The sequence below is a fragment of the Panthera leo genome, chromosome A1 (assembly GCF_018350215.1).
Source record: "Panthera leo isolate Ple1 chromosome A1, P.leo_Ple1_pat1.1, whole genome shotgun sequence".
NCBI lineage: Eukaryota > Metazoa > Chordata > Mammalia > Carnivora > Felidae > Panthera > Panthera leo.
The window spans coordinates 223,057,499-223,074,872 of NC_056679.1; the positions used below are offsets into that span (position 1 = coordinate 223,057,499).

Below are 17,374 nucleotides of genomic sequence, written 5' to 3' on the forward strand. Positions count from 1 at the left end.
TGGTTATTGTTTGATTTTTGAATGTAAAACTTTTCATTAATATGGTAGACTCACTTGCTCATGGTATGCTATTCATTTTATATGATTCTGGATCCTATTTGCTAATATATCATTTAAAAAAATATGCCCTGCATTTCTCTAAAAGGTACCTATTTCCCTGGATTAATATCATACACTGTAAGTTTTTGTTCATTTTAAATTTATTGAGACTTGTATTATCAAGTATATGTTCTCTTGGTGAACTTTTCCTGTGTACTTAACAAGAATGTGTTATATGCAGTTGTCAGGCTTTGTGGTTTGTGAAGTCAGCTGGGTCAGATTGATGGATACCGCAAGTGTTTCTCTTTTTACAAGTTTGTGTATTTTCTCAGTTACTGATAGTGAGGTGTTAAATTTACCACCTCTGACTGTGTATTTCCATATTTCTCTTATTCCAATTTTTGATTCATGAATTTTTGTGTTCTATAATTAGGTCTATGTGTATTTAGGATTTTTCATGCTCTAAATGAATCACAAAATTCTCTCTTTTAACTCTTGTAATATACTATGCATTGATGTATATACTTTGTCTGATATTCATAAACTTGCTTTTCCAAGTTTATAGCTTGCTTGTATATCATTTTTCAGCCTTCAGCCTTATGCATTTTCATTTAAAGCACATTATTGTAGGGGCACCTGGGTGGCTCAGTCAATTAAGTGCCTGACTCTTGGTTTCAGCTCAGGTCATGATCTCATGGTTCTGGGACTGAGCCCCACCAGGCTCTATGCTGACAGCACAGAGGTTGCTTGGGATCCTCTGTCTCCCCCGCACTTCCCCTCCCCACCTGCCTTTCAAAATGTGTTGAAAGAATATCCTTCTTCTGTTAAATTGTCCTGGAATATATATTGAAAATCAGTTGACCTTAAAGGTATAGGTTTATTTTTGAACTCTCATTCCTATTCCACTGATTTGTACATTTATTCTGTCCCAGAACCATATGGTTTTGGTCACTATAGCTTTGTAGTAAGCTTTTATATCTATAATAGCTAGCCTCCCAACCTCATTCTTTTTCAATACTTTTTTTACACTATTTAGGTTACTTTCCATTTCCATATTAATATTTGAATAGCTTGTCAATTTCTACAAAAAAATGTGGGATTTTGGTAGATATTCCAATAACTAAATAGTGAAATTTTAATATTCTAATTTTTCAGCCAATGAACCAGTGGTGTTTTTGATTTAGGAAATTTACTTAGGAAATGCCTTTCATTTGTTGTTTAGTTTTTAGGAAGAGTTTATAGTTTTGAGTGTATAAGTTTGCTCTGCTTTTGTTAAATTTATTCCTAAACATTTCATTGTTTTGGATACTATTTTAAATTTCTTAAATTTCGGGTTCTTTACTGCTAGTTTATAGAAGTAAAATTTATATTTTTATATTCATCTTGTATCCTGAAACCTTGCTGAACTTTTCTTTAGCACTATTAATTTTTGGCACACTGCTTGGTATTTTGTATATAAAAAGCCATGCCATGTACAAATAGAGATGCTTGTTTTCTTCTCTTCCAAATCTTTTTTTTTTTTCCTTACCTAATTACCCTCACTACAACTTTCAGTACACAGTTGAATAGAAATGCCAAGAGTGGATATTTGGAGTGCTTATGATCCCCAGAGAAAAACTTCACTCTTTCACCATTAAATATGGTATTAACTGCTGTTCTATTACAGATGCACTTAATCAGGTTGAGGACATTCTCTTTTATTTCTAGTTGGTTGACTATCATAAAATAATGTTAGATTTTGCCAGATGTTTTTTTTTTTTTTCTGACTCTATGAGATAATCATGTAAGTTTTCTTTACAATGCTTATATTGTATCGTATTGATTGAGTCTGGTATGTTTTATGCAACCTTGCATTCTTGGCTAAATCATACTTTATCATGTGTGTATTTTTAAATATACAAAACATATATGTTTCTGGATTTGATTTGGAGATGTTTTGTTGAGGATTGTTGTACGTATAAGGTAAATTTGTCCATAGATTATTTTTTATTTTTTATTTTTTTAATGTTTATTTATATTTGAGAGATAGACAAAGTGAGAGCAAGGGAGGGGCAGAGAGAGAGGGAGTCACAGAGTCTGAAGCAGGCTCCAGGCTCTGAGCTCTCAGCACAGAGCCTGACGTGGGGCTCAAACTCACTAACCATGAGATCATGAACTGAGCCAAAGTCCAATGCTTAACCGTCTGAGCTACCCAGGCGCCCTCCTCTTTTGTGATATTTTCATCAGGTTTTGGTGTCAGTATTATGATGGCCTCATATAATGAACTGTAATCTACATCTCTTATTCTGTCTTTTGGAAAAGTTTAAGAAGGAATGATGATAATTATTTCACTGTTGGATGCAAATCACCAGTGAGGCTATCTCTTCCTGGACTTTTCTTCCTGAGTTTTTAATTGTCATTTTAGGATGTTGCTTTTCAAGACTACTGTATAACTTTGGGGGAGGGAGGGAGATGGAATTAAGGCACATTAAAATAGCATGGAGATTACTGTTCACACCAAGATTCAGCTTTTTTTCTTGCTTACATTCTCCCTGGAATGGTACAAGTCTTTGGTTACTTTCCAGAGATCTGAAAAGTTGATTCTTAGAATTCTAAGAATTGCCAGTAATCTCATTGCTTTTATGGAGAAAGTTCTAGAAATCCTTAGTCCACCTTTTTTTTGCTGAAGTCTCCAGTACATTTATATTTAATGTAATTATTGACAAGGCTGGTAGACATCCATACTGTTTTTGTTCTTGGATTGTCTGGTTTTTTGTACGTTAATGTTTCTTCCTACCTTATCTTAGTTTACTCACATTTTTAAAAATAATTCTTTTAAACTCTCTGTAGACTTTTTTTTCAGTTATTCATCACTTTATTAATGTGTAGTGTTTGCCACTAGTCCTAAACAATACACATAAATAGCATAGCAAAATCTGTTTTGGAATCCATATTGGACCACTTCACATGTGGCGCTTCTCATTTGCCACTGATCCCTCTGCCCACCTCACATTGGATACTTCTACTTTCCAACTTCCACTTTGCCATTCAAATATTCCCCTTCACAATTGGAGTTCCAGTAAGACAGTGTGCTTTCTTCCCACTTCATTTTTTTCTCCCTCTGTCATATCTTTTAGTCAAATCACCTAATAAAACTCATCTTACAATGCTGTTAATTTTGCTTTAAATAATCAGTTGTATGTTTACACTGAAAATTTTAACTCATAGTCTTTAAAATATTTACCTCTTCACTGACCACTTTTAGATCTCATCCCCGCCAGTCTCTGAGCCAAGTTTCCTCCTGTATTATTTGAGTGTCTTACCTCTTTTTAAATATTTATTTTTTATTTGATATCATTTAATTTTTTTAATGTTTATTTGTTTTTGAGAGAGAGAGACAGAGCATGAGTGGGGGAGGGGCAGAGAGACAGAGGGAGACACAAAATCCAAAGCAGGCTCCAGACTCTGAGCTGTCAGCACAGAGCCCAACGCAGGGCTTAAACTCACAAACTGTGAAATCATGACCTGAGGTGAAGTCGGACACTTAACCAACTGAGCCACCCAGGTGTCCCTGACATCTTTCAATGTATCATGAATTCTTTATGAAAATTCCTCTCATCATATTTCATTCTTTAATAACATTTATTGAAAAAAAGGATGCGTTGGGTGTTGGGACCGTAGGAGTGAGTGAAACGTGGCTGCTGTCCTCAATGAGAATCAAGTGAATTGGGAGATGTGGGGCATTTCACTGGAAATGAACCATAAAATGGTAACTGCTGAATGATAGGTAAGCTAGGGATTCTTTTACATCACAAAGGAAAGGCAGCGTATTTGGGTGAAAAATTGAGGGACAACTTCACAGAAGATAGGAAATGACTTACTTCTGGTCAAGTAAATAGAAAATATGTAGTTTGAGGAAATCACGTGTGGAGAGTAGGCACATTAGAGGCCAGATTATCCACGTTAGTTTGACTAAAATTCGATGTGAGTAGTGAAGTGCCTGAAGATTAAATCACACACGTAGACAAGCGCCCAGTGAGGATGTCTGCCATCTGAAGGCTGTGGTACATTCTCGTGTTTTATTTAAGAAAGGATAAAATCACATTTTAGAAATAACACACCGGACTCTAGTGTAAATGCAATGTGCGTGGAACAGAAACAGGAAGAGAGGTAATGAGACCACTCAGGGGAAACTGCAATAATCTCAGAAAGTAGGAGAGCTTGGATGAACTCTGGTAACTGTTGGAGAGAAGGGGTGGGGGTGAGGGGATTTTTAAAGAAACAGATTCACAAGAATTTAGAAAGTTTTCGGTGAGGAGAAGTGGAAAAATAAAAATCATCATTAGTGCATACAAGGCCATGTCGAGTGTCTGAGAGGGTTATAGCTCTGGTTATTCAATCTGAGAAGAAGAGAGAAAGTCAAGAATGAGGTCAGAGCTACAGCTGAGTAAATTGGACTTTATGATTCAAACATTTCAATAGCATTCCATTCTGAAAAGCTTAACTGAGAGGAAAATTGTATACAATAACAGACTACAGAATTTTTATTTCAACATGCAGAGTTATATGTATGTAGCTCAGGGTTGAGTAGTCCTTATGTCACAGAAAAACTTAGCAAGACACTTTGGACTGTAGCCCTATTGTGTCTCAGTCCACAGTTTCTCTCCATTAAAAAAGCTTCCGTATTTCCATGTCTTGAATTTCCAAAGTTAGGAACCAATATTTGAGAGTTCTGCATTCTGCTCCCTTGTGTTGAGTTAGCTTTATCATGTTTTTAAATTAGCCTTCTCCTCAAAAAAAAAAAAAAAAAGTTGTTTAATAACTGGGTGGTTTTGGGTAACCTTAGAACAATTTATATTATGTGATAGGATTAAATCCACAACAGATGAATAAGGAAAATGTTTGATGAGAATTATTATTTTTTTTAATGTACAACTTTTATCCTTTGATAGAAATGGGAAAACAGGAATACAGATGGAGACTTTGAGTCCTTTCCTCTGGGAAAACTTCCAAGCAAGGAAAAATTACTTTCACCTCATGCTTCTATCAGAACTGTCCCTACTCTGGATCTGTTGCTCTTTCTTGCTCACTGCACTAAAAACTTCTTGAAGGCAAGGGACCCTGTCTGATTTATATCAACACATTGTTTGATACATAGTAGGGATGCAGTTTTTTCTTCCATCCTGTTACAGTGCCTTGGTTTTAAGCCTAGAAATAAACACATGGACCATGTTGATAGAGACCAAAAGAATAACTGAATAGAGATGTAGGGGCCTTACAAGGGACACAGGAGGTAGGCAGGGATATCAAAAAATTTCAAGACACACTTCAGGAAAACAAGACAACCATTCCAGGAAGCATCACCTACCAGTGCCTGGGCAACTTAATGCAATAGCCTGGGAGTTGTACCTACATTCAAGATAGAATGTAGCAACCTGAGGCATGGCAAATAAGATAGATAGATAGATAGATAGATAGATAGATAGGCAGATAGATAGATAAATTCGTAAACATATCAGTGAGAATCAAGCAAAGGTTAGACCCTATGCATGGAAATGAGATGCTGCCTGAAATTTTCTAAAGATTCTTGTGGCTTTGAGAATGGGTTGCCACATATTGTGTCTTTTCTCCATTATTGGCCCAGATAAAACCCAGAAGTGTTCTTCAGTAACAACGGGGATATATATACTTAAAAAGTAATAGATATTTATTCAGTCAGTTAAACTGAAAGACATAAAAGGAAATTGACTGGCTCACTGCGGTGTATGCTTTTTTCTGCCCTCCCTCAAGCCTCAGTGGCTTAGATTATAATGTATCCTACTCCATACATCCATGTTAATAAATATGAATATACTGTACATGTAATTTTTGTTATTTATACTTTAAGTAAGATCTCAGCTTCTATATTATTACACAGCATGGCTTTCCCATCCACAACAAATTATAGATAGTTCTTCAGAGCTAGCATATTCATATTATTATTTTAATGGTAATTCATTATTTATAAAATAATCCCCCTCCAGATGGACTTTTAGATTTTTTTTTTTGCCTCTGAAATAATCATTATTATTCCTATATAAAATACCCTTATCCACAGATGTTTTAATTTCTCTTGTTAAAACAAGACACTGGTGTACTTGGTTTTCCTTCTACCTGACTAGGGGCTCTTTATCTTTCTCGTCCCTCTGGCTTTTTTTTTTTAATGTTTTATTTATTTTTGAGAGAGTGCAAGTGGTGGAGGGGCAGAGAGAGGGGGGACAGAGGATCAAGAAGCAGGCTCTGCACTGACAGCAGCGAGCCGGATGTGGGGCTTGAACTCAAGAACCACGAGATCATGACCTGAGCCGAGGTAGGACTGAGCCACCCAGATGTCCCCCTCTGGCTTTTTAATTTTGAAGCACTACAGGTTTCAGTCCTCAGTTCTTCCCTGTGCACCTATGTTTATTTCATTGGTAATCTCATCCTGTTTCATAGCTCTAAATACCACCTTTGTGCTGGCTGTCTCCCAAATTTATAAGCCAACCATATTTGTCTTTGAACTAGAGACTGCATATAAAAAATGGCCTCTACATTCTACTAAGATCGCCAATAGAAATACCAAGATTAGCATGTCAAAATTCAATTCCTGACCTTCCCCTTTCTATTTCGTGTACCTGTATCCGTCCACATCCCATTTGATTAAATTCTGAACTCTTCATAACTATAGCCAAGCACCTAATATCTGTGCTTGAATTCTCCTTTTTCATAAATCCTATACTACTCCTTTAGGGAAACTTTGTGTGCTCTTTCTTTTTAAAATGTGTGTCCAGCATCACTGGGATAGAATTGACATATAGTATTGTATAAGGTTAAGTATACAATGTGTTGATTTGATACACATATATTGCAAAATGATTAGCATTATAGCATTAGTTAAAACCATGTCACATAATTACCATGTCTTTTTTAAAAAAAACATTTAATGTTTATTTATTTTGAGAGAGAGACAGAGTGTGAATAGTGGAAGGGCAGAGAGAGAGGGAGACAGACTCCAAAGCAGGCTCCAGGCTCTGAGCTGTGAGCACGAAGCCTGACACGGGGCTCGAACTCACTAACCGCGAGATCATGAACTGAGCGGAAGTCAGATACTTACCCGACTGAGCCACCCAGGTGCCCCTACCATGTCTTTTCTGTGGTGAGAACATTGAAGGTCTGCTCTCCTAGCATCTTTCTCATACACAACACAGTATTGTTAACTATAATCATTCTGCTGTGCATTAGATCCCCAGAACTTACTCATACCTGGGAGTTTGTACTCTGACCATCACCTTCCCTTCTTCTGCACTCCTCGGTCCTGGGAATACCATTCATTCTACTCTGTGTTCTAAGAGTTTGACTTTTCAAAATTCCAGAAAAAAAAGTGACATCATACAATATTTGTCTTTCTCTGCCTGACTTATTTCACTGAATATAATGCCCTCAGTATCCATCTGTGTTATTGCAAATAGTGGAATGTCCTTCTTTCTCATGGCTGAATACTATTCTTGTAGGGATGGGGGAAGTGCAGTGGGTGTATATGTATTTCCTTTATCCATTCATCTGTTAATGGACACTCAATTTGTTTTCATTTCCTGGCTATTGGGAGTAATTCAGCAATGAACATGGAGCTGAAGATAGCTCTTTGAGATAATGATTTCATTTCCCTTGGATTATATACCCTGAAATTGCTAGATCTTTTAGTAGTTGTATTTTTTCACATTTTTGAGGAAACTTCATACTGTTTTCCATAGTGGCTGCACCAATTTTCATTCCCACCAAGAATGCACAAGGGTTCTCTTTCCTCCACATCCTCCCCAATAACTGTTACCTCTTTCTTGTTTTTAATAATATCCATTCTAACAGGTGTGAGGTGATATCTCAGGGTGGTTTTGCTTTGCATTTCCCTGACGGTTAATGATGTTGAACACCTTTTCATGTACTGTTAGCCATTTGTATATCTTCTCTGGATAAAAATGTCTGACAGATTTGGTTTTGTTATTGGTTGTGTGAATTTTTGATATGTTTTGGATATTAACACCTTATCGGACATATAATTTGCAAAGATTTTGTCCTATTCCCTAGGTTGCCTTTCCATTTTGTTGATGGTTTTATTTGCTATGCAAAGGCCTTTTATTGTGATATAGATCCTCTGGCTTATTTTTGCATTTGGTGTTGCATTTGTCCCAAAATATATTCACGAATACTCCATTTCTTGTCACTTTCACCAGCGCCTGGTCCGTGCTGTCATCCTCAGTCAGCGTGTTACCAAAGCAGAAGTCTATCAGTTCTCCCTGCTTTCATTTTTGTTCCTCTACTTTCTGTTCTCAGTAATGAAATGGACGTGATCCTTTTGAGATGTAAATCACTTATGATGCTCCTCTACTCAACACTATCCAGTTTCTCTTTTTTCTTGTGCAGTGGTCCTCCATGATCTTCCTTCCAGTTATAGTACCCCTACATCCATAGAGGATACGTTCCAATACCCCCAGTAGATATCTCGGAGAGTACCGAACCCTATATATACTATGTGATTTTTTTATACATACGTACCTGTAATAAAGCTTATAAATTAGGCACAAGGGATTAATCACAATAACTAATAGAACAATAATAACAAATATGCTGTAATACAAGTTGCGTGAATGTGGATATGGTCTCTCAAAAAAATATCTTGTACTCTACTCACACTTCTTATTGTGATGTGGGAGGATGAAATGACTGCGTGAGGAGATGAACTGAGGTGAACGACGTGGCCGTTGTGATGCATCATTAGGCTACTCTTGGTCTAGTGATGATACATCAGAAGCAGGACCATCTGCTTCTGGACCACAACTGACAGTGGGCAACTCAAACCAGGGAAAGGGAAACCACAGAGAAGGGGAGACTACTGTATTTCTCTGATGTCTTCTGCAACTCTCCTCTGTCCATGCAACTCTGGTCACACTGGCTTCCTCACTCTTTCTGGAATTGCTATTCATGTTCCTAACTTGACCCTCTTGCTTTTTCTGTTTTCCCTGACTATAATGCTTTTTCCTATGATACGAACTTGGCTCACTTACCTTACCTCCTTCAAAAATTTATTAAAATGTCATCTTTTTAATATGCCTTCTCTGATTCCTTTATTAGACTTTATTGTTGCTATCACAAATTATTGCAAAATCAGTGCCTTAAAACAACACAAATTTATTTTCCACCAGTTTTATAGGTCAGAAGTTCAACATAGTTCTCACTGGTCTAAAATCAGGGTGTGAGGAGAGCTTCATTTCCTCTAGGGAACAGTCCATTCCTTGCTTTTCCCAGCTTCAAGAGGCCTCTCTTAGGTCTTGCATGATGATTTTTACATTTTAGAACCAGCAATGAGGTGCTCACTCCTTCTCACACTTCCATTTTCTCTCTCTCTCTCAACCAGCTGGGATCAGGTCTTCCCTTGTAAGGACTCATGTGATCAGAATTGTCCCAGCTAGAGAAACCAAGGTAATCTCCCTGTCTTAAGGACCTTGACCTCAATCACATATGTGAAGTTCTTCTTGCCATGTAAAGTAACATATTCACAGGCTTCTAGAATAAAGACATAGACATCTTTGAGGGGCCAATGTCCTGCCTAACATACTCCCTTATTTAATATTGAAACCTCTCTACACCTTCCCGATCACCTCTGGTATTTCTTTCTCTCTCTCCTTTTTAAGTGGGGATCTTGTAACTTTCTAACACTATATATATATATATATATATATAGTGTTAGAAAGTGACACTTTCTAGAAAGTGTTAGAAAGTGATATATATATTATATATATAATATATAATATATATATTATATATATTATATATATATATATATAATATATATATATATAATATATATACAATGTTTTCTGCTTACTGTGTATTTCTTCCCACTGGTATTAAAGTAAGCTTTCCCAGGGTATGAATCTCCACGTTAGTGATGTATTTAACTACTGAGTACCAGGACTGGAACATAGCAGATGCTCCAAAAACATTTGTTGGATATACACTTCTAATAGTGATTGCTAGATTAAATTATAAGCTTACATTTTATTGTCAGATACATTTTCTAAATGTTTGAAGCCATTCCCATTTCAATTTTCCTTCCCTCCCCTTTCTCTATGCATCTACTGCTTTCTGATTTGAACAAAGGGCTAAAATGAACAGTAATGACAGAGTTTTAATGGGGATGAAATGACAACCCCTGTGAATATGTGGATAGTGGTTTGGACCAGTATTTGGGGCCGGAATTGTACTAATGTTAGTACACTCTGAGATTTTTTTTTTTTCTTTAAAACCAGCTTCCAGGGCCATCTCTTTCTCAGCTAGACCCTAATTGGCAGATGAAAGAACAGAGATTAACTCTGATATCAGAGAATAGGTCCTCCTGTGCCTTATATATCTCATTCCAACTTTAATCGATTGGCTCGTTTTTGAGGGTTTCCAACACTTAAAAGTGAAATTCTCAACCACTGACTTACCTCCTGCAGTGCCCCAATATTTGGCACACCCAGATGGGGCTCTCTAGAGGATATCTGAAGGATATGGAATTATACAACTCAGTCTTCAGAGATATAGATTTTTTTTATCTTGTACGTTAATACCCTTAATCTGGGGTTCAGGGGATATAATAAACACGTGCTGCCTCCTGTTCTTTTCCCTCTTCCTCCTCGTTCATTAGCTTCCTTCTCTGAGAATACTGATTAAGAAGTTAAAAGTGAAAAACTGAAATTCAACAGGAGGCTTTTGCATGTTGGCAAAGAGCTCTGATGTTTCTGGTTCAACAGCCACACCTATTTCCTTACTCTCACCTAATTTCTTAACCTTTTAATTAATTGACATTAGGTATGTGGTTGAACAGAGTACTTCATCACTATTTCTAATGTAACTTTGTTGCATATTAATTGATGCATAATTAAAACTGATGGTTCTGTATTTTTCTTGCACAAGATAGATATGTTAGTTACCAAGAGACTACTATGATTTGAAATGTTTTTTCCTCTTTACGTCAATTACTTATTAACAGTTCAATTGAATTTTGTTTCATCTACTTATTGTTTGAAATATAACACGTTGTGGAATAAAGGGTGCATAATAAATTTTAATAATATGTATTTCATGTGATCCTTATATTGCATCATTTTATGTGTTGGAAAAATAATCATAGTGGGATTACTATACAATGTGTACTGCTGGCTTCCCCTGGAATGCTGTAAAAATAAGTTTCCTACTCATAAAAAATATATATATAAAATATGTAGTTCAAAATATTATCGTTTTAAGTCAGTGACCTATCTTTTTAACATGGCTTGAAGTCTTCACTAAAAGCAACTTTTGAAATTAATTGCTCTGCCATCATCTTCTTAACCTTTTAAAGTTATTCTTCCCTAAGGGATAGAATATTATCTTAGTGAAGAACTCTGTAGTTGGAGTGAAAGCTATAAATTTTTAGGTCCTGATCCGAATGTGGTCCAGGGTGAATAAATAGTTTTCCAGGGGGAACTCATGTGAGTCATATTAGCTTTCCAAGTGCCATAGGTTACTACTTAACATAAGAAAGAGACAATTTATTAAAATCATGCCAGAGAAGTGGTCATTTTGCTTTACTTGGGTGGTTTCATTTTCTTTCTTCATTCTCCTCCCCTTTTCTGTTTTCTAAAGAGTAGTTCATTAACCCTACTTTATTATGTAATCACATACGCGAGCATTGTCCCTTCTTGCTTTAGGACAATATTGTAACATCTGTCCTTCAGCATAAAAAATATCACTCACTTTGCAAAATCTCATGACTCGGAAAGTACACTGTTACCACTGTGTGTTATAAAACCCTGCCACTGTTTTCTCTCTGTTATTCCAAACTGTCTGCCAAAAAGAGTTCAATACTGATGACTAACATCAACTTTGTCTCCCAAATATTTTTACATGTCAATGTACAATATGATGAAAATCTCTCTTAAATAGCATAAGAGCTAGCTCATCTTACAACATCATATTTTGCTGTTGCTAAGTCAGCTCTGTGTCTATATCCAGAGTATTTCTACTGCATGTGCCCTACTTCCGCTTCTTTCCTTTGATGTTTTATTGTTGCCCACACTCAGAGACAACACATTTCTCTCTTGGTTATCCATATTACTTGATTGTCTGCATCAAAGAGCTTCCTGTCCCTATTTTAAGATTACCCCCACTACTACCACCATTCCTGCTCAGCCATTTCATTCATTCATTCACTCACTGATGCATCATCTGTTGCCTTAAAAAAACGAATATAAAACATGCTCTTCCAGATATTAAAGCTGACTTATTAAGCTGATTTTTCTCTATAGCTGGTTTTTCTCTAAGGCTCCATCTCTGTTACAAAGGATGTATTCCAGACCAAACTGAACATTTGGAAATGGGTGTACGATAGATGAGGGGTCATCCTGAGAGTGGGTTACTTTGTTGTTTCACAAATGTTGATCATCCTAATCATATGAGCTATTAATTTGCCTAAATGCTATTGTAGTAGCTTCCCGTCAGTGTTAACATAAAGACTAGTCATTCCAAGAGTCAGCTAGGCCCGCTGAGATATTTAAATACTCCATTATTGAAATGATTATCTGCATTATTGAAACACTCAAGATAAGCATTGTCAACACCTTATAAAATTCAAATACATGTTTGCAACATTTTAATGTAACTTCTACTATGTTATCAAATATTATAAATACTGCTAAATTACCATTCACTGATTTTATTGCACGTCTATTTTGAAGTCAGACATAATTTCTGAAATATTTAGGCTAAGTTGTTTGTTAAATATAAACACTTTATGTGGAACCAGATTCAAGTCTTAAAATCTAAAGACATAAAATTACTGACATTTTCTCTCTTACCTGAATTGCTTACCACAACCTACATAAAGCATAGAGTGTGTTATATTTTTCATAGTGCTTTAAGTTGACAACTTTACTGTTTCTTTTATATACTTTCATTGCAAGTCTACATATATAAGGCCATTCTTTAAATATGACCATCTTTTGTAATACAAACTTTTAACACAAAATGAAATAATATCAAAATAACCTAAGAACATAGAAGAATATAAAAATATATCCTGATGATAAAAGTCAATCATCACCATCGCTGTCTTTCTGAAATTAGATGGTAGAACTACAAGACATTTCCCCAAAAGGGTTTTAATTTCATTATATAGACTTATAATTAATGTATAGTATAACAATAGCTAATAAGACTGTCTAATGTTTCACTTCATAACAAGAGATTTTGAGAAAAGGTTTTAAAACCATTTGTTTAAATGAATTTGTTGCTCTGTTTGGGTCACGGATTAAAGCAAAGTTGGAGACTGAAACAGGCCACTCTGTTGATATTTTGCAGGTGTATCTGCTTCAGAAATGATAAAATTTTCTTCTAGATGCTAAAAAGATATGGCAAGAAACCAAAAGAAATGACTAAATACATTTCCATCCATGCATGCAATTGTCTCCACACAACTCATGCTGCATTCTTCTTTTAGTTGTTAATTTACTAATGAAGTGTGAATCTTTGAAAGCTGTGTTTTTCATACATTGCTAATGCATTTTTATTCATCTTTATAAAAGCTCCAAAAAATCAGTTTTGAAAAGATAATGATTTATGGAATCTTGCTAGGTGATTCCCATCAGAATTTGTCCCTGTTTACGCCTTACGTGTTTTCAAGAAAGATATAAGATTATTTGGGATATGCTACAATTTATATTCAGTTGCCTCCATTTTACCATGGAATAGTCCTTTTGTCATAGTTTATTATATTTTTCTATATTTTCTCTTTTTGAAAACGTCTTCTAAGGGTTCAGAGACTTTAAAATAATCCTTGAAAACTTTCTCTTTATTATGGTAAGAAATCCAAAACTTAGGCGAACGAGGTTATATTTTTTCAATGTTTCCAAGTGTCACAATTGAGCAAAAGGTGAGTAGTTGAGGTTAGGTTACCAGAAAGATGTCATATGAAGGATAACTTCAGATCTCTCAAGAGAAACAATTCTTCAAATAGATGTGTGAGATTTAAGAAAAATTGTGGTTATTTCTAGCTAGAAATATAACAATGGCACTTATGCAAAGATGGCAGAAGTTACAATAGATTAAGAAGTATGAATCACATGCAGGTTAAAAGCATTTCCTGATGCTTAAATGACAAAAAAATGGTTTATAATTATCTTAATATGTATTTACCTTTCTTATTAAATACTTCTTCGCTAGTGAAATGTTCCTTTTGTAATATCTATTAGTATAATATTCCACTTTTATTTTAATAAATGAGAATTCATTAGTGTATTTCTATTAGTTACAAATTAGGACCATGTATTGATTAAATCAAGCACTCCTATTTAAATTTTGAGTTAAAGTTTTATAATAATAATAATAATAAAAAAAATTATTCTGTGTTTTCTTTCATTCTAAATCTGAACAATTAATCTGGAATATATATATATTTTTATTTTTTCACATTATAATATTAATTTCTCTATAACAAATAAGTGCCTCTTTTGTGGAAGTTTTTAATAATTTGAATCTCATCCTGCCATATATTCTTTTTTCTTTTTTTTAAATTTTAAGTTTGAAATAAAATGCCAAACAATTAATATAAAAAGTCATTATTCCTGGAACTATTGCGGGCAACAGTGATTTCCTGGTAATTTCTTTATCCAATTCCATTCTGTGTAGTTAATGCAGTGGTGATTTACTAGATGACATCAAGGGTTATTGTTTTTTATTTAATGACTATTGCTTATTAATTTCTCTTAAATTGATTATTGGATTTCTTAGATAGATCATGATAAAAGATATCTATATCAATACCAATTAGAGAAAAACTGCAGAAAAGGATATGATTATAGCACCATGTGGTAGACTGTGAAGGTAAGAAAAGTTATAACCAAACTAAGTTCAAAATTATGGATAATTTTCAGATAACACGACGTGAAGCTGGAATATAATTTCACACTAAAGTATTTCATTTTTATGTGACAGTTGCACTCCAATTCTGACAAAGGCGATGGGTCTGTCAAGTACATCCTTACTGGAGAAGGTGCCGGAACTATATTTATCATCGATGACACCACCGGTGACATCCACTCAACGAAAAGCCTAGATAGAGAGCAGAAGACCCACTATGTGCTTCACGCCCAGGCTATCGACCGACGAACAAACAAGCCTCTTGAGCCCGAGTCCGAGTTCATAATCAAAGTACAAGACATCAATGACAATGCTCCAAAGTTCACAGATGGACCATACATCGTTACTGTGCCTGAAATGTCAGATATGGGTAAGAAAAAGCATTATTCACTTTAGCAGTTAATATAGTTTTGAGAATCCAAATGATCATCTTTTGAAAACCAGTTTTTAACTTTGTGTGTGGGTGTGTGTGTGCGTGGAGAAATCCGAAGAAATTTCAAAACATCTTAATATTTACACGTGGCCTAAAATATTAAAGGATATTGGGTCTAGATGGTATGTTATTTATTAAAATTAATTTCTGAATGCTAAAGTAGAGGTAATGCTTAGGTATCAAGAAAACATCATTAATGGGGAGACATCGGCAATTCTTGCTTAATTGACAGGGTTTTTTAGTCATGTAAATTCTTTATTTATATTGCTACAGAGATATCAACATACTCAAGGTGACAGTTTGCATAAATAAAAATAGACACCGTAATGTTTGAGATATTTTACTACATGTCTTTTAAGATTGCGGTTTATGGGGGGTGGAAGGGAGGGGAGGGTGGGTGATGGGTATTGAGGAGGGCACCTTTTGGAATGAGCACTGGGTGTTGTATGGAAACCAATTTGACAATAAACTTCATATATTGAAAAAAAAGGAAATATAAAAAAAAGATTGCAGTTTATGACCCAATTATAACAGCATTAAAAATGTAAATAATAGCTACATTATTCAATAAAATTTTTTAGATACTCATAAGCATTTACAAAGCTTATTTATCTTAAAACGTAAAACAACCCTTAAAGGATTTTTTCCTTTTTGCCTCTGATGTAGCTAACAGTTGATATCAGACACTTAAATCTTAGTTGCCATCAAGTGTAGACTCAGTTGAATCCATAGAAGTTTTGATCAGGGGCGAAGAGGAAATTGGATATTTTGAATGTTGACTGTGAGTTCTGCAGAAAATCTAAAATCAATCAGCCCAAAACAACCAGTTAGGTTCGCCAGGACTGGAGACTACAAGTCGTCAAAGCAGTTGTGGTAATGATCACTGAAACAGCATCAAGGAGTATTTATTGAGCACTTACTATATGTCAGGCATTGCATGCCATGTGTAATAATTTCATGCTTGTATCATCATGGACAAGGGCGACATTGTGGTTCTCCTTTTACAGAGGATGAAATTGATACATAGAATTACATAATTTGCCCAAGATCACATGGTTAGTAAGAAGTGAACCTAGAAAAGATTTCTAAGCCAGACAGAGGTTCAGCTCTTAAGTTCCCATTTTTTTTAATATAGTTACAAATTTAAAACCTGGTTTAAGCTATTTATGGAATAATTATAAGAAAAATAGTGGATGTTCCAGAATCTGTACAGCTTATTGAGCCAGGGGTGGGGTCTCCTTCTTGCCATATGGGGATAGATTTGATGTTATTTTGTTTTTGTTTAAAGGATTGGGTTCAGGGATGGCTACATACCATAAGGAAGAAAATTCATCCTAAATTGCCTGAGTAAGGGAATAGACATTTATTTATGCTAGTAATCTAATCTTTAGGGAGTCCAACGAGAATATGCTTTTGAAAAAAAATTCCCTAACACCTCCAAAATATGTACATTAGATACATATAGTGTGAATAAAGACAACGGACAGTTTCCAGGTAGATATGTGTGCCAAAAGTTGAAAAATCTTTGTGACACAGATGGCTGGAGAGTGAAGCAAATGAAAGTGTCAAGAAATGGAAAGTAACCCCATTAACTGAGCTAAAGAGTGGGGCTCAGGTGGAGGACCAGATGTACTCGTGATGCTGACACAATTGAAATAGTGTGATTTTCTCCACACTTGAGGACAAGGTAAATGGGAAATAAATCAATGATTAAACTCTAAAAAACCTAAAACTTTGAATCTGCTAATGAAAACACAAGAACTAAAAAAAATAAATAAATAAATAAAGACGTAGACGAAGGACTTTTCAACGTAAGATAAGAATGCAATAACCAATAATCAAGAAGACATGAATTTAAATGAATAAGCATTTGAAAACATAGCCATCAAATAATAAAACTAATCTGAATCAAAAGAAAAATGAACTCAAATACTTAAAAACCTTCATGGCGGACAGAGGACTATTTTGTAT

At 35.1% G+C, this 17,374-nt stretch overlaps 1 protein-coding gene across 3 annotated transcripts in view; it reads left to right on the plus strand.

Annotated features, from left to right (window-relative positions):
• CDH18 (cadherin 18) overlaps nucleotides 1–17,374 on the plus strand; it is a 532,487-nt gene that overhangs the window by 269,251 nt on the left and 245,862 nt on the right. For all 3 annotated transcript variants that reach the window (XM_042952827.1, XM_042952846.1, XM_042952853.1), the window contains exon 4: nucleotides 15,046–15,340. In XM_042952827.1, coding sequence (XP_042808761.1) covers nucleotides 15,046–15,340 — 295 coding nt within the window. The remainder of the gene's footprint in view (nucleotides 1–15,045; nucleotides 15,341–17,374) is intronic.